General features: G+C 36.8%; 2 protein-coding genes across 4 annotated transcripts; one reads left to right on the forward strand and one right to left on the reverse strand.

Moving 5' to 3' along the window:
* Nucleotides 1-2394: 2394 nt before the first annotated feature.
* idh3g (isocitrate dehydrogenase (NAD(+)) 3 non-catalytic subunit gamma) lies at nt 2395-9058 on the reverse strand. 2 transcript variants are annotated; one of them, XM_008413600.2, is made up of 13 exons: nt 8938-9058; nt 8720-8767; nt 8430-8441; nt 6275-6372; nt 6074-6189; nt 5884-5944; nt 5629-5761; nt 4643-4776; nt 4445-4547; nt 4203-4349; nt 3970-4064; nt 3830-3890; nt 2395-3193 (listed from the first exon to the last, which is right to left on the reverse strand). In XM_008413600.2, exons 1-13 carry the CDS (start codon nt 9016-9018, stop codon nt 3092-3094), a joined length of 1191 nt encoding a protein of 396 aa, XP_008411822.1. In that variant the 5' UTR covers nt 9019-9058; the 3' UTR covers nt 2395-3091. The 2 variants fall into 2 exon arrangements, with proteins under 2 accessions (XP_008411822.1, XP_081465112.1); XM_081608986.1 differs by lacking the exon at nt 8430-8441.
* A 168-nt stretch (nt 9059-9226) lies between these two features.
* Nucleotides 9227-17639, forward strand: fam3a (FAM3 metabolism regulating signaling molecule A). Of its 2 annotated transcripts, none has more exons than XM_008413601.3 (10): nt 9227-9507; nt 11897-11928; nt 12005-12112; nt 12454-12477; nt 12561-12687; nt 13740-13798; nt 13892-13942; nt 14035-14119; nt 14499-14625; nt 16482-17639. In XM_008413601.3, exons 2-10 carry the CDS (start codon nt 11916-11918, stop codon nt 16578-16580), a joined length of 693 nt encoding a protein of 230 aa, XP_008411823.1. In that variant the 5' UTR covers nt 9227-9507; nt 11897-11915; the 3' UTR covers nt 16581-17639. The 2 variants fall into 2 exon arrangements, with proteins under 2 accessions (XP_008411823.1, XP_008411824.1); XM_008413602.3 differs by having other exon boundaries at nt 9227-9503.
* The last annotated feature ends 584 nt before the right edge of the window (nt 17640-18223 follow it).

An 18223-nucleotide genomic window follows, 5' to 3' on the forward strand; every position in this document is an offset into this window, starting at 1 on the left:
TGGCTGCAGTGGATTTTAGTTAATCGTATTGGAGAGAAGAGAGCTCTGAATGGAAAACTGTATGGTACGCTTAGCAAATTAATTTTTGTAAACATTTGCAAAAACATGTCAAATTCAATTATGATTTAATTTGTGTTGGTCTATCCCATAAAATCTCACTGAAATGTTCCGTCTTGAACAGTTTATCGCTTATGTTGACTTAGCATAAAACCCTCGACAGTTTTTGATATCAAGAGTGCTGCCTGTTGGAGCACAATATTTTTCTTGAATTAGAAAATAAAAGAAAAACAAAAGACCTAGCTAAATTTTGTACAAAGTACCATTTATTGTGAACAGAAACATTTCGGACTGTCTGAAAATGCTCAAACCCTGGGGGGAAAAAAGAAATAGAAAATAGTTGTTGATCTTTAAAATGCAGAACTTGCAGCACAAACCGCAGTGAAAGTTTAAACAAGGTCTTTGTGCAACTATTGAACGGCGACCCATGAAGGTCAAATGGCCGGTGGTTTGTTGCAACATCTCTTTCTTTCTCTAAACCCATGTCCATCTGCCTCGGGGTTCGGCTCCAGCTGAGGCTCAGAGGGGACGCAGCAGCAGCAGCTCAGAGGGGGGGAAACCAGAGTGGAGGAGGTCTATCTTTCAGCAGTGATGGGAAGTGATGTGAACTATGCTGAGGTAAACAACCTGAGAGGACTACACTGATTGAAAAAAGCTGCTTTGGAGCAGAAGAGCAAATGCAGAAAGTATAATAAAAAAAAGTTGACTGTAAGTGAAATAGAGTGGAACCATCTCGGAGCCAGTCGGCTGTCTCCGCAGAGTAAATAATTGACATGAATGAACGGGCAGTCGAACCATTACAGACAGACACCTGGCAAACGCCGAGCTGCTCACCTGCAGCTATTTCCTCCACACTTCTTCCACACACTGCAGGACCTAATTGTGTTGCCGATTCCCACAGACAATCTGCAGAAGAAAAGACCTCATCTCTAAGGAGTTCTCTGTACCGTATGCAAATGTTCAAACAAAGGGAGAAGTTTTCAACTTTCCCACACAAAAGCGGTCGGACAATGATAAATCGGTCAGCATCATTGCACTCAGATGTGCCCTCATGACCGACCGACCGTCTTATCACGGAAAGAGGTGGACCTCTATTATTTGTGCAGAACGTCACCAAGACGTCAGTCCTGATCAATGCGTCTATTTGCTTGGCAATTTATCTCACTGTCTGTGTGGTCGTAGCTCCGGATCCAACAAAAACCACTGCGCTTATTAGGAGTTATAACTAAAAAAGAAAAAAAGTGGATAATTTTAGCAGAAGGCGTTGGAAGATGTAATCATTTTCTATGTGTAAACTAGAGGAAAAATCAGTGAAAGCTCTGCAGCAAAAGCTCAATTTTAGGAACAAATTGACTGTCAACGGTTAATTTACACATAAACGCGGCAAAAATAATAAGACAGCCTCCATTTAGTGTTTTGTCCTTAACTGTTAAACTTATGCAACTGAGTCCTTCGCACCACAGCAGCTGCAGAAAGTTGCCACTTGTTGCCACCTAGTGATGAAATGTAAATCAGCAGACTATCGTCCAACACTGCAGGTCAGATGGTAATGATGCATGAAATTTTAAAACAAGCAGCAGGATCAGTGAGCTTAGGAGAAATGTCATCTGGAGAAAAGAGCAAAGTTTGAAACAACATGATAAATCTTATAAAAATAAGCTGTTTAATGGTCTAACTTCTCTTTTTGCAAAGAATCTTGTTGCAGAGCTGCATCCACATTGTTTCTGATAAACATCCTTCATTGGCCATCCAAAAGTAAAGTACACTAGAAAAATAAATATGCTTTTTTATTTTTTCTGCACTTTAATGTGATTTATCAACAAAAAAGGGCACAGTAAAAAAAACCGGAAGAAGAAACAGGCAAGTTGTTTTTGTAACATTAACAAATAATCAAGTAAATGTGGCATCAATTCTGTAATTTTTTTTATTGTGTGTGCGGATGAAGGTCCTTTAGGGAAATGTCTTCAGATACTAAATGTTTACTAATGCCAACATCTGAGACATTTGCAGAGCAGTTGGAATGATACTGAGATTGAAGCACACACGTACTTGACTTTGTTCACATGTAGTATGGTAGATGAGTCTGAATTCACACAAACAGCATTTTTTAAGGGGTTGCAAGCAAAGAAATTCAAAGCAATTCCTTATTTTCCATCCCACATCACTACTATGTTCTATTTTGAGATTTTTTTTTTCATAAAGTCCCATAAAATACAATTTACGTTCTTTTTGGTAATTGACAAAAATGTGAACATATTGAGGTTATATTGTAGTGAGGCACTGTACTTCAACCTGCTTTGAATAATGCTTTATATTCAAACCTATTTACAAAGGATGCATTGGAGACAGATTTCTTTATTGATAGCACATTATACAGTAACTGTGAGCCTCTGCTTTAAAAACATTTGTCTGGTTAAACTCTGATCTAATTGATTTTGTCAAATATTGTTGAAAATATCAACGAAAAAAGTTCATCAGTCACAGCAGTTACTTGATCTAGTCTGGTCTGTTCTGATATTGCATATAGCTGAACCAGTTTTTTTATTTTTATTTAAATCACAGATTGCATTTCAGTAGCAATCTGTTATAACAAAAAAAAAGACTTTACATGATCACTTAGCATTTTAGTTAATTCCAGAAAGATGCTGTGTAACTTTAGCAAGAAAAATAAATAACTCGTATTAGAAAGCAGTGAGAAGACAAGGCAGCCAAATGATACAGACGTTAATATTACTGCCTCCGATGCGTAGTTGGTGTGAAACAGTAAAAAAAACTAAAAAAACTAAAAGAAGGCACTGATACGATGATGCACTGATAAAACATAAACACAAAACTACTAGGGAAAAAAAAATTACAGTAGTTTTTATTATCCAACAGGAGTGATACTGTATTTTCTTTACTCGTGATTTATTATTTTTTAACTGTTAAGGGATTTGAACAGAAATATTTGGACGTCCTGTTTTTCAAATTGTACAGTCTGCTTGGCTCCATACCCATGATTCCACACCGCTGAAGCAGCGTCTACAGAGACGCGTTAGATGTCTGCAGTGAGCTGTCCTTTGCTCTGGATGACCCTCATGACGGATTGGACCACCTCGGATGTGGTGCCCTGACCCCCCAGATCCGCTGTGTGCAACTGCAACCAAAAGAGCACGACGTAAACAAACAGCCAATATCCCATTAAAACAAAAACATATATCATTCTTGGAGATCTAAATAATTTTAGGCTTTTTTAAATTGAGGATTTGAACTGTTCTGCAAAGGGAGCTCGTGTAACTTATGTCTTTGCTGCTCTTCACTGGTTCATTTTAGATTCCAGTTTAAAGGTTTTGCTTCAACTTTTAGGGCTCTGCATGATCAGGCCCCCCAGTAATGTGCATGACACGTTTGAGCCTCAGAGCTAGGAGCTCCGCTGATGAGAGGCTTTGGTTGGCTCCATTTAAAACCCCTGGGGAACGGTAGTTTCAAGCTGCTGCTCCCTGATTGTGGAATTTTCTACCATTGTTTTTACATTGTATCGATTCCAATGATCATTTTGAAAAACACATTTGTACAGACAGGCTTTTGAGTTAATTTGATTATGTGTTTTGTGTGATTTTCCTATGTGTTTTGTGAAGAACTTTGAGATTTTTATCTGTAAAAGGTGCTATACAAGCAAAATTGTACTTCTATCTCCAGGACTGAGAAATTATACAGCATAAAACTTCTTTTCATAAGAAAAGATGCAAACTCTACATCAGCTTGACAGGATGCTCAGCTTTAGTGGACTCACCCTAGTTTCATTCATTGTGGTGAGTACTGCATTCCTTATCAAGTTGGCATAGTCGTAAAGCCTAGACAAAAAAGCAGAAAGTGTTATTAGCTTTATGTAATGGCAATGCTATATCTTTTATCTATACAAGTAGAACGTACTTGAGGTGGTCCAGCATCATGCAACTAGCCAGCAGCATAGCAGTGGGGTTAGCAATGTTTTTCCCTGCAACACTTTTCCCTGTGTTCCTTGTAGCCTGAGATCCACAACAGAGAGAGAAAGAGAGAAATTAACCTCTTAATAAATATTTTATTTATTTATTTTTCAATCACACAACATTTACATATTTTTAAAATGACAGACATAACTATGCTGCTAATTTACAGTCACTTACTGTTTCAAACACAGCGTAGTCCCGACCATAATTAGCGCCAGGCACAAGGCCAGGCCCTCCCACCAGGCCGGCGCACACGTTGCTGACAACGTTCCCATACAGATTAGGCATCACCATCACGTCAAACTGTTGGGGTTTGGACACAAGCTGGAAATGCAGAAGAAATCACAGTAAGAAAAAAAATATATACTTTTTTTTATTTTTAAACTCCCACACTAAATCCACTCATTAAGATTTCCCACCTGCATGGTGGTGTTATCCACGATCATGCTGTCAAAAGTGATGTCAGGGTATCCAGAGGCCACTTCCCTGCAGCACTGCAGAAACAAGCCGTCTCCAAGCTTCCTGTGGTGACGAACAAACCGATGGATATTCCAAAAATAAAATATATTTACAAAAAAAAATAAAAAAAACGAAGGATTGGACTATTTGTCACTCACATGATATTGGCTTTATGCACTGCAGTGACCCTGCGGCGACCTTTCTCCCGAGCCAGTTGAAACGCATACTCAGCAATCCGGAGGGAATTGGTCCTGGTGATGATCTTCAGACACTCCACTACCCCCGACACACTCTAAGACAAAAAAAACTGATAAATTATGTCACAAATAACCAGTACAGTTCTAATAATGTTTTCAAATGACACCTTAAAAACAAGATGGAGATCTGAGGAAATTAATAAGGCAGCCATGACTCTACAATGTGCCAATATGCTGAAGATTTCTGGGTAAAGTCTAAGGTTCAAATCACCACAAGCACAGCGACTTTCCTGTTGATGTTTCAACAAACTTGTGTCATAGCAAACACTCTGCCTCTTTTTAAACCTTCAAAACATGTTAAAAGTCTTTAACGACAGAACTCATACATTACACCAGCCAAATCGACCAGACTGACAACGCCGCATTTATTATCAGCAATAGTGCAGAGTAGAAAAGGTGGAAAGAAGTTGCATAAACGAAGAACCTAGAAACTTGATCTGGCTGAAACAACAAATTAAATAAATCAAACCATGAAAAAAAATGGAGTAGAAAGAAATCAAGAATTGAACTCACAGTAGATTCTCCCAAGTAAAAATCCACTTTTCTGTTCAACATATTACTGTCGCTGATAAAGATTCTTTCATGATTACATGTGAGGTAATAGAGGGTTCATCTTCTCATCACACCTAAATTAGATCTGACTAACAAACCTAATCTACTACTTACTGAGACAGCTGCACCAGTTTAGACAGTTTAATGAAGTCAGTATTGATTCATGTCAGCAGCTGAGTTTGAGCAAGCCGTTTCTGTATTTTTAAGCTTACATAAATGTCAGCATTTATGTAAAAAAAAAAACCCCAAAGAAACACTATAAAACAGTGGGAGGAAAAGTAGAAGTCCAACAAAGCAACAGCAGCAGAGCACTGATTTATTTCTCCCAGTCTGACCTCGTGTTCCAGACTGCTGTATTCTCCTTCTGTGTTCTCCCTGATGATCATGATGTCGATGTTCTTGTGCCGAGTTTGGACTCCAGGGAGGGACTGGCAGTGCATCACGTTGGCATACAGATCCAAGCTTGTGCTGTTGAAGGAGAAAAATGATCGACCCGAGCGCACGCAGGGGACCAAATTAAGTTAGAAAGGTGAACCATCTGACAAAACAGGGCATTTATCAAGGGAGCTAAATATTTTATCCACACCTACCGTAGGAGATTATTTCTGGATTTCACAGATGGCGGCATGGTATGTTTGGTCTCTATGTTACCTAACAGGAGGGTTGGGTAATTCTGAAGTTAGACTGTAGTAATGTGGCGTTATGATGAATAACGTGTTACCCTCCCTCCCCTCGCATTTTTACAGTCTGAATGAGGCTAAAAGACGCAGCTTAGCTTACCTTTAATAGCAACTCCATTTCGGCGGATGGCGGTAATGGCGTTATCGATATCGTCCTCGGCCTCCAGCGCTGAGTTGACATGCACGACCTCAAAGTCCACAGGCACACAGCTGAACCTACAGGCGTGATTACCAGTGATGAAGGGGGTCGTCATCTTTTTATAGTCGAGTCTAATCAGGATTTAGCTCTGAGGGAACTAACCTGAAAACCTCTCTAACGTGACTCAGAAGCTCTGGACCGATTCCATCCCCAGGTATCAGCGTCACGGTGTGTCGACCTCCGTACTTTGCAGGAGGTGGCTGAAAATACCACCATTAAACCCCATATTAACTATTTTAACATAACAGGAATCCTGCTATTTTTGCTAACTTGAATTAATAGGCTACAAAGGAGTTGAAAGGCTGTGCACTTTAGTAATACACTAATTGATAAAAAATGAAGCAAGCATTCATAAATGCCAAACATGTTTAAATTGTTAAATAATTTACAAAGTGCTGTAATTTAACTTTTCATTTAAAATACAGTTTTTGTGCTGGGCTAAGTAGTCTGACGTTGGTTAAATGTTGAGTCTTGAGTATTAAATGTTGATTCTATTGGACAGGATGAACTTTCAACTTTCAAGTATAAAATTACATTCGCAATTGGATTTAGGTCTGGACTTTGACTAGGACATTTTAAGGTAAATATATTTTGATCTAAACATTCCACTGTACCTCTAAGAGTATATTGACTCAGGAAAAAGGAATCATACCTTCATTTCTAGTCAATTAGATTGCTGTAATTAACTGTTTGCTGGCTGAACTATAATGAAATGGTTTAGATCAAAACACATGGCCCAATCAAAGTTTAGACCTAAATCCAACCGAAAATCCGTGGAAAGAAAAAAAAAGTTGCTATTCATAGATTCTCAATCGTTCCTCAAATCTGCCTTATTTTGAGCTATAAAGTATTTTAACAAAAGTTTTTTAAAAAGCGGTTCTAAAACTAATGACTCAAGCTGAATACATTCAAGTTGATCCTTACATATTTTTATTAGTAGTTTAAAGTGTTTCTCTGAGAGCTATATTTCGCACTGAGAAATTGTGGTCTAGATTTTATTCTGAAAATTGTCTTTAGATAGTTTTGTCATGTTGGTCACACATAACCACAAAAGAGATGTTTTATTTGCAACATAAATAGCCACAAGTTTTATGAAAACTTGTGAAAAATTTATGAAATATATAGAAGGTATCTTATCTAGCTCAAAAAGATCCATTTACTACTGCTCACTATTGTGAACTGAGAACTTCAAACAATCCTGACAAGAAAGTCAGCTGTGATGCAACAGTGAACTAAAACACCATAAAGGTAGCAATTGTTTGCAATAAGGCACTGTCAGAGTTTTGCAAAGTGCTATCTCATGAATACATTTGTGTCTCTACTCTAAGTTGGAAACAAGGTGAGATGGACCATCCCGTTCTTGGAGAAACCGGTTTCAGCTAGTTCAGAGAAACCGCTCTACCCCTTATCTTTAAGTTTCTGTTTTATGACCGACCCTCATCCCGCTTTCAGTGAAAGCTGGCTGTTGCAGGGGGACAAGTTGGAGTTGTCCTGAGGCACCACTGAGACTCTCCCTCTTTGCAAAAGCTGAAGAGATAATACTCTGTGGTTCTTTATATGTACAGGTTAAAATACCCAACAGGTACAAAGGAAAAAAACTGTTTTTTTTACCGTTAACGTTGGTGTAAAGTATTTTAATATCAATCTGGCACAACTGGAATAACTATTAGAATAGTTATGAATTTTTTTTTTATTTAAGCGCACATTTAATGAATTACTTGAACACCTCATGTGATACAAACTGATCATCTTCCATGTATTGCAAATGTTCTTAAACATACAGTACAGTTGCATGAAGAATGGAGAGACACCAATCAGGTTTTACCCAGCAGGTTTGAGATCTAAGCTCCCATCCCGCCCCAAAAAGAGTGCTACACATGCAATAGAACAAACAAAATTATGAAACTTATTTTATACAGGAAGCAATTCAGAATCTGACTAAAAATTAAAGAATAAAAAGATTATCCAGATTTATGCATCAATGTATGTGGCCAACATTTTTTTTACTTTTAGAAATTGAACCAACATGCAAGCACCTAGTAGATGTGTTTATAAACAAAATGATGGATGGTTTTAATTTAATGCATTTAATGTAAAGGAGTAAAATGCCTTTGTGATTACTCAGCGTGACTGGCTAGGAAAATCAGATGATCCCAGTCTTGGACTGATAAATTGATGCATTCCTTCCAACAAACAAACATAAGTCCAGTCATGCATTTTAACCCAAAGCAGGCTAAATCAAAAGTCAGCTACTTACAATGTTGTCGCTCTGTTGATAAAGAAGAAAGATAAGGAAGGGAGAATAATCATCAGTTTGATTGTGACATACAACAACTGATTAAAACCAAAAATGTGAGAAATGAACACAGGACATTTTGACACTCCCATGATCCCATAGAAAGAGAAAATGCAGTATGGCTTACTGACAGAAATCAGAGAGCAGTAGTGTTTTAGGCATTTTGTATTGAGTCGAGTAAAAAAAAAAAAAAGAAAAAACAACTACTAAGATTTAATTCTGCTTCTGCAAGGACAGTCTCAAATACTCACAACATGAAGTGTTTTAGTCCGGTGACTTGTCAAATTTGTTCCAAATACCTGAAAAGTTTAACAATACGAGATTTTTGAGTGAACCCCAATAATACTCACAAGGTGGCACTGATGTTATATTATTTGACCTTGTGTCTAGTACAAAAATACAAACAGTAACTGCAGCCTTAGGCTAAAATTACAGAATGATACAACAAATCAAGCTTGTTTCGTCTTACTTTAACTGTATTTCCCAAGTGTCGACCCCAGAGAGGATTTATAATCCTGGAGACAGAAAGCACAGCACTGTGAGCAGCCATCTTGATTATGAGGAAGCAGCCGTCGCGTGCGAGTGCAAGTGTCTAATATGTTTTTTATATTCGCTCTTATTAATTGTTTTAATTTAAAAAAAACAAAATACATTTATTTTAACATTTTTAAAGACAGCTTGAAAATAAATAAAAAGCTAAATAAAAATAGAGATAATGTAATACCCACGTGAGCAGTTTTGCGCATGCTCAATGCATACCGACTGGATGTGGGCACATCCGGAAGTGATAACAGGATGAAAATAATCAGTTTTTCCTCGTCTTGCTGACAGCGCTCATCATAAAACGCAGATTGGGATTTTGGACTTCGGTTTCTTTAGTCTAGAATATGCCTGTTAAGCCGTCTCAATGAATAAACTGCGCAGAAAACATTGAAAGTCCGGCGCAAAGGGCAGTGACTGATTAATTTGTGCGGCTGTGTCCCATCAAAGGAGACGAGCTTAAGTCAACGCTCGCTCACTTTAGGACTAGATAAAGTAGGTAAGATTTGCTATTTTAATTTAAGCTATGAATACGAGAAACTAGGTATATGACTTACGCGTCCGTTTCTGTTTGTCTGGATATATATATCAACATACGTTTACTTGTAGCAGACTTATTATAATTTCAGCAGCTATATAGCTACCAGCCAAAAGAAATCTTAACCATTTCACAGAAATGCATCTAATGCCTTCAGAAAGTTATATGTAAAGAAAAGAGAAGATAACTGAAAAGTCAGTTTATTTCATTCAGTTTAAAAAGGTTAAATTATAATTTAGACTTATTACACACTCAAAATGTAATTTATGGTGTAAACATTCTTTTACACCATATTCATTGACGCCATCTGTGAGGGTGGAGACTATATATTTTGCTTAATTAATTTATTCATGTAAAAAATACAGATTTATTTGAAGGTGAAGTCAGTAACTCTTAAAGTGCTCAAACTTTTCAGCTAGGAATTTTGACTTCAAGGGACCTTTCTGTTATTTCAACAGCATCATTAATCTGACCATACCAACTTTGGATTAAAACTCAACATGAGGGAATTTGAAAAATTCTTTACCAATGTCTCTTATTAGAAAGTTTACAAACTACTTAATAGTTTGAGAAATCTAACTGCTTTCAAACATCCGGACTTGCTTGAGACCAGTAGGACATGATTTAAAGCTATTTTTTCAGTCCTCAAGTCCCACTGTCCTTCATGTTTTTGTTGTCTCCCCTTCGTCACACCCGATTCAAATACTATGCATGGCATAAAGTGCTGCAGAAAGCTGCCATCACCCATTTGTTTAAGTCAGGTGTGTGACCTGAAACTCTCCAAATACCAGCAGGGACATAAATACTTAATTTTAATGGGAGCTTGGTTGATATAGAGTGTATTGGGAGTATGGATCTCGATAACACCCCCTATGTGCATTAAGGATGCAGGAGTCTGTCACTAAAATAGCTCTCTAGTTTAATAACATCCATCACAACTAAGCAGTGGAAAGTAATTTATGTACAGTCTACATAAAATACTGTGATACTCCATGTTGGTGAGCTACGAGTCACACAAAGGTGATCATACTGATCACCTGAGGAATTTGCCCACAAACTATGCAAAATTAAAAACATTAACTTAAGACTTCAAAAATCTACAGATTTTTTTTACAAATAAAAAGCTAAACTAAATCTTAATCTGATTATCAAGTGTGTTTTAGAGAAAATAGTTTTTGATTCTGTTTCAACAAGCCTGCCACTTATTAAAGCATTAACGCTGACATTTTGTAATCATTTAAATATGATTGTTAATCAAACAAGTAAATCAAACAAAGGAATCTTTCATAGACATTCAGACAAACATTCTTGACTAGGGTCTGTGCATATATTTGTAAGAGTAAGACGATGCTGAATTTTTAGGACCCACATTCTTTCCTCTTGACATGCATTGCAGATTTATGTAAATTTGTAATTCCCCAAGCAATACTAAAAAAAAACCGCCATTTTTCTCTTGATCATCTGATGAAATACTTTAAAACACTACAGTTACAGTCAAAATTCTTCATACCCTTGTAGATTCAAATTTAAGCAAATTTCTATATATATAATTTCAACTTCAAAAACTGGAAGCTCATCACACAAGAGAAATGATGAAAAATACCAGTGAGAACTTGTAAAAAGTTACTCAGCAGTGGTAAGCAGTTCTGATTGCTTTAATGCAAGTAAAGCTTTTTCCTGGATTATTTTTAAGATCTGTTTTTGTAAGTGCAGTGACTGGGAAAATTAAAATTAACTATGTGTTGTAGAAAATGCAGTAAGAGTATACATAAACATTTGAAGACCTGTTGAAATGGATGACAACAACCATTAGCAGAGGAGCAAATCCAGCAAGGCAGACTTTGAAAAGAAGAAACTATGGCATTCTCTTGTTTTCTTATGAACAATATTTTGGAAGGAGCCCTCAAATGTTTTGCAGCTGAAAGAAAAACAGATTTCAACAATCGTACAGATACAAATGAACAAATGACAGAACAGTTAAGTTATAAAATTAAAGACAGCTGAAATAAACAACCTTTTAACTATGAGAACAGTTAAACCATACACAGAACATGGCAAAATGCACATGAAGCCCTGCATATAATTACTTTTTACTACTTGTAAAGAAAACACAAAGTTGACTACTACTGGTTGCTAACCAGTAATAGTCTACGGTGAGCATTGTCATGGTAACTATCAACTGTAGCATCAACTTGTATAGTAATAAAAGTCAGGAGAAAATAACTCTGACTAAAAAATTAATTTGAAGAAACCAATTTTGATTTGAACTATAGTTAAAATTGAACCCTATTACATATATTAAATTCCCTCAACGTGCCTGACTCTAACCTCTTGTTTGTCCTGTCTACAGGTCTATGAGACGGTGAATCATGAGATTGACAGGTGAGTCGTAAGTCTTCAGAGAGTTTTGTCTGACGTGTCTTTTGCCTGAACTTGTGTGTCGTGATTCTGTTAACAGCCCCCCTGCGAGGCGTGGTGGTTCTGCTCCTGGTGGGCTTCACCTGGCTGCTCGCAAGCGCATTATTTGGAGGAGACGGCAGTTTATCTGTGCGAAGCATCTTCACTGGTAAAATGAGTTATCTTCACTTATTTTGTGGGTTTAAGCAGAAATATCAAAGAGAACTTTCAGATTTTTATAGATGTTTTTTATGTTAGATTTCAATTTTTTGTTTGATTAAACAGAAAAACCAAGCTGAAAGCATCATAATGGGTTTTATCTTCCATGTCTGAAATTTTAGTCACTAAAGATAAACCCATTGGTAAAAAAGAAAAAAAAAAGATTAATCGGCTTCTCTGATGAACATTAGATGTACATGAAGGATCAGGGTTACTACATAGCAAAATCAAATCAAGTGTTTTATTTTGGATACTATTTAATGTAATCTGAAGACCTGTTTACATTTCCAGGCACAAAGGAGGAGCCAACCCAATGTAAGTATGACAGACAAAGTACGCACCGATGCTCTGTTAGTTTGTGATTTAACTATTGTTGACTTGTATATCATCTATTTCAGCTGAACCACGTCCTCGGAGGTACAAATGTGGACTTTCAGCACCCTGTCCTTCAAAGCATTTGGCTTTCCGTCTGGTGTCTGGAGCTGCAAACGTCATTGGCCCCAAAATCTGCTTAGAGGACAAGATGTGAGATTTGGCACTGTGAACTTCTCTTCTCCTCGTTTACATCTTTATCTCCCCTGCTGCCCCCTTTTCATTCATTCCGTTTCACTCTGTTATGTTTTTCTTTTTCTTCTTTGCTTTCCTAACAAGACCTCCAAGTATCTCAGGGGAGCTTGATGCAAGTATTGTCTTAGTTTGGTGGTGCTTTATTTTTTGTCTTGTTAGGCCTTTCCTTTGCACTGGTGTCTTGTTAGTGTGTAATGTAGTGTAAATAGGTGCAGAATTGTGCCTTGCTAAAGTCCTGATACTTAGACATTTTCATAAATTCCCACATTAGAACATTAACTTTAGTGTAGTTTGTTGTGATATCAAGTAATAGATCCACACACAGTGGAAGGAAAGTTTGGCATAATTTCAGAAATGTTGTTATAAATAGAAAGCTCACCTTTCTGATGTTTGGACATTCCTAATCCAAACTGTTTCCTTGTAGCTGTGGCTGCATATTTGGAGTTGTTGTTCTGCTGCCTGTTTTAAAATCTCTAACAGACTTTTATCCAGGATTACCAAACATTTAGCTCCCTTCATACTTGAATGAACTCTGGACAACTTCCCCGTCCTTCCTTATCTGAACTACCCCTAAGTAGGTTTTCATTTGTGCAGTATTTAATGTATTTTTGGTGATAGATTGAACAGTATTGTGTGCTAAACTGCTTCAGACTCTGACCTGTCTGCTGTGTTCCTTGGTTTTCACTATGCTGTTTGTTCACTAACAAACCTCTGAGGCTTTCACAGAACTGCTGGATTCATATTCAGATTATATTACACACATGCAGACTTGATACGTAGATTAGCTGACTTCTGAAAGCAGTGAACTGAATTTTTTTAGGGGATTCAATCTCACATTTATACTCACAACTATGCTGACATTTTTGTTTTTCGACCACTTACATTTCTAAGAAAAATGTGTCTGTTTACACATTATATTGTGACAAAATGTGTACAAGTTCAAGGAAGAGAAACACTTCTGCTACGCACTGTAAGTTTATATTAAAGACTTGTGTCTCTGTCTCTCTCAGATTAGTGAGCAGTGTGAAGAACAACGTTGGTAGAGGACTTAATATAGCTTTGGTGAACGGTGAGAGACTCATCTTCAACTTATGACAAACTGTTATATTTATTTTAACTATTGATTGCAGTAAAGTTTTAACACTTTGTTTCTTTGGTTTAGGGGTGACAGGCGAACTATTGGAGACTAGAACCTTTGACATGTGGGCAGGAGGTAATGAAATGGTGCTTAATCTGTATTCCAGTCCTAGTGGCACACAAGACCCATGAAGTGAAACTCACAGTTTATCTAACTCTTCTTTTCAGATGTATCCAACTTGTTGAAGTTTCTGCGGCCCCTTCACGAAGGAACACTTGTGTTTGTTGCTTCCTTTGACGATGCTGCTACAAAGTAAGAATCAAGGATGTGTGATTAGCTTGGTATGAGAACTCTGCTTATTTATTTGTTGTCCCCTCAAAATTTTAGTTTTATGTAGAACATGTTGTTTGATAGAACTGGATGAGTAGCCAATTATGCATTGCTGGTTACGAAATGCAAAATTGGTGACCAACAATGATGCATTTATATTGTAAATGATGCTGCTTTATTTGTAATAATCTTGTTCAGCTGATTCACATACTTGGTATTTCCAGTGCAAATAAAGGAAAAACACCAATGCATGAGCTGTAAAACATCAAAAGATTTAAATGGTGTGTCATTTAGTCTGTGTACTGATTTGCATGTCATATACAGTTCTCTAACAATTTGTTTTTTTTCTTTGTCTTGGCAGACTGAATGATGAGTCTAGACGTTTGTTTGAGGAGCTTGGTAGTACAGCTGTGAAGGAGCTGGCCTTCAGAGACAGCTGGGTATTTGTTGGAGCCAAGGGCATCGAGAACAAGAGCCCCTTCGAGCAGGTATGAGCTGACTCTATCAGTCTGATGCACAGGATGTTGGTAAAGACCTGCTGCGGCATTCTCCTGTGCTCCATCTGTGTGCTACATTTGCCAATAGCTTTACTTTATGAGACAAATTATTTTAATGATTTTGGTTAAGTTGGCCTAATTTAGTTTTTTATTCACCGTCTATTGCGACTTTTGTTTTTAGTTGTTTCTGGATGGTTTCATCTCCACTGCAGTGGTTGTATTAAAAAATTATATAAAGTAACCAATAAGAAGTTTAATTATTCTCACTTTAGGTAGGAATAAAATACTTCACTCTCACTGAAATTGCTATTAAACCTTCATCATTTAAAATAAAAAAATAGTTGCACAAGTTTGAATTGTGAATTATTATTCTCTGTTATTTATATATATAATCTTTGGGTAAATGTAATTTAGCTAGCTGCAAAAAACCCATATAGCTTTCATGACCATGAACAATCTTTCAACGTAGTTCTGATGCATCGTCTTCCTGGCACAGATCAGGCCTTTAAGCATACTCTATAAATTTTAAATAGACCTCAGGCCGGAGCCGTTCTAGAAGTTTTCAGTTCTGATGTGTGTTTGGGATCATTGTCCTGTTGGAACACGCAGCCATGTTCGTTTTGGTTCTGGTCTGCTCTGCATCCCCAGAACCAGAAGCAAACAAGAACTTGATTGATTGAACTTGATTGATAAAGTAGCCAAACTCCTTCTGGAGAATGCCTTATGGTCAGAGGAGCCAAAGTTTGAGCTATTTGGACAAAGTTGCCATAAAATATATTTGGAGGAATCAAAGTGATGCCTCAGACCTAAACATCTTTCTAATGATTGAGCACGGTGATGGTGGCATGATACTGAGGGTCTGTTTTGCAGCCGTTGGTACTGCTGTGTCACACAAAGTGGAAAAACAATAAAGGGGGGGGAACTTGTTCAACTTCACCTGAAACCAATTCCTAGATAGTTAAAGGAGACACAGGAGGCAGTGGAACCAAACACGCATCAAAACTGGTTTTAGAAGGGATAAAGCAGGCTAACATTAAGCTTTTGTATTGACTCCTACCCTCAGTCTCTCTTTTTTTTTAATTTATGGGCTGTGCTTAAAAGCCTGCTCCTGCCGGGAAACCAACCAATTTAAATACGTTCAACTATTTCTGATAAAAAAGAACATATGTCAAACAACAAGGCAGAATAATCCCATAACCATGTTTTCAAAAATGATATGATTTCTCTGCAGCTTTATCCAAATGCATTTATCTAAACATATATTTAGATTTTTTTTTCTGTATGGATTAGGAAAAAAAAACACAAATTAAACACAATTATTTAAAGTTTTGTTTTTAACCATCACTGACGTTTTGTCATCATATCCGCCTGAAGAAAAATCGCTTGGCTATGCTGTTAAAAAGCCCAACATTAGTAAGATTGTCATTAGTACAGCTAAGCTTCTCAGCAGCACAATAAAAGCATTGTGGAAGTTTAAATGATTAATGTAGAAGCAGTGAAAATGTTTGCCATGAAACCATTAGCCAGCTTTGAAATGAAATTGTGTAGATATTGAAGTACTAGTTTCATTAAAGACTGAAAAATATTAAAGACAGCAGAGAGCATCTGCAGCTAATGTGATGGTTATGTGTTGTCAAAGCTGTTTCCATTTTGTGGTCATATTGCGTAAGATCTCACTTAAAATATAAAATAATAACATGGATAAATTACTACAAAACCACTGAATCACATATAACATAGGAAACTCATTTGGGTTCAGCAGAGTAGAAACCATTAGGCTATAGCTGCTGCTGTTGGGGCCTGAGATGCTGACATCAGTTCTGTTTGGCTGTTTTTGTTTCCTATAGCGTATGAAGAACAGTAAGAGCAGCAACAAGTATGAAGGCTGGCCCGAATCCCTGGAGATGGATGGTTGTATTCCCCTGCGGCCGCCCCTTGAAGGTTAATTCTGCTTCAGATAGTCCCATAGACGTCACTGCGACACCTGAAGTCTTAGCAGGGAAACAAGGTGACTGCAGAAGGCCTAGAAGCTTCTGAATACCTGATACCTGAAGCACTTCACAGGATACACAAGTAATATTTTCTTTTGTCCTGCTTTGGAAAAGGAATAAACTGAATGCACAGATTATTTTTGAGCTGGAACCAGTTTGTAAAGGATTTCAAACTAAGCTTTCTAAGCTGCTTTTTAGCTGAGGAAATGTTCTAGAAACAATGAAAATTATATCAAGGTAAGCAAATCTTGATATAATTGTTTGCTGGCCAAAGTGTGTAACTTTAATGAGTGAATATAGCTTGATTGAAATTTATAAAGCTCTAATTAAAAAATAATATATATATATATATAATTTGCTCGTAGGGTGTGTATTCTAAGTTTGAGCAACAGAACTCAGTTAAATATTTGCACATTGTGATAAAAAATATCTCATTCCTAATCCACATATCAGAAACAACCTGGAAGTACTCTGTCATTAGCATGGGCTCTGTGGATAGAGTTAATGCTTGCATACTTATTGTAAATGTAATTCAAACTCTACTAAAGCTGTTATGCCTAGCATTAACTGCCATAATGTCCATAGAACTTGATGCACCAGATGTTGCCTACGCGTTTACAGATTCCTTTGGCCTTAAAAGATACACAAACAGAAATAAAACTATTTATTTAAAATTTTTCTACGCAAAAAACAAGTTACAATTTAAGTTTGCCTTGAATGGTTTTGCAGTCTCAGGTCCAGAAACATTTTTCCACTGAGTTCTTTCCAATCTTTTGCATATGGTCGAGTGTTTTTTGTTTTTGTTTTTTGTTTTTGTCATAAATGAATGTATTCACTTGGCCTCCTTCAAACCCGTTAAGAAAAAAACATGTAAATAATATACTATTTAACTTTTTGACTTCAAGTACATTTTAAAACACTCAATTGTTAATTTTGTGTAAATGTCATTTTCTAAAAACAGTAAAGTCTGTTACATTGTGACATCAAAAATGAAGAATAAAGAAAACAAATCCATATTTGTCTTTTTTTTTATGTCCTTCAATCGGGATCAGCGCCTCTAGGGGGCGACAAAGGTTCATATCTGATGGAGGTTATTCAGTTCATTCTGCTCCAGGCATTTGCTTTTCCTAAGCATATGTACTTATGGTTATGAAGTGAATCTGCAATATTTTCGAATTGAAAGTAACTACACTAAATATCCTAGAATCATGACATAACGAACACATTAAGTTACATTGTGCTTCAATGTGATATGGCATATGATGTTAGTAAAAGTGTGATGTAATAGTTTTATTCAGCTATTTCAGAACAGATGGCTGGACCACAAAGTTTGAAGAGGAGCTATGCTGTAAGTTGAAGTTATTTTTGACGTCCATGTACTTGTGTATATTTTTATATAATTTTTCAACTAGTCATCCTATTTTTATTTAAATAATTGCTGTGAGTTTTATGTGATATTGTACCTCCAAATGGTGTAAAAGGTTTTTGATTTAGCTAAAACATAAATATTCTACTGCACGAACACACATACGGTTGCGATGGACACAATCTGCCCAGACTTCTATATTCACACAGAAGATGCACAGTTGTTTTCAAAC

The sequence above is a fragment of the Poecilia reticulata genome, chromosome 7, assembly GCF_904066995.2.
Source record: "Poecilia reticulata chromosome 7, P_reticulata-male-v2, whole genome shotgun sequence".
NCBI classification, from domain to species: Eukaryota; Metazoa; Chordata; class Actinopteri; order Cyprinodontiformes; family Poeciliidae; genus Poecilia; species Poecilia reticulata.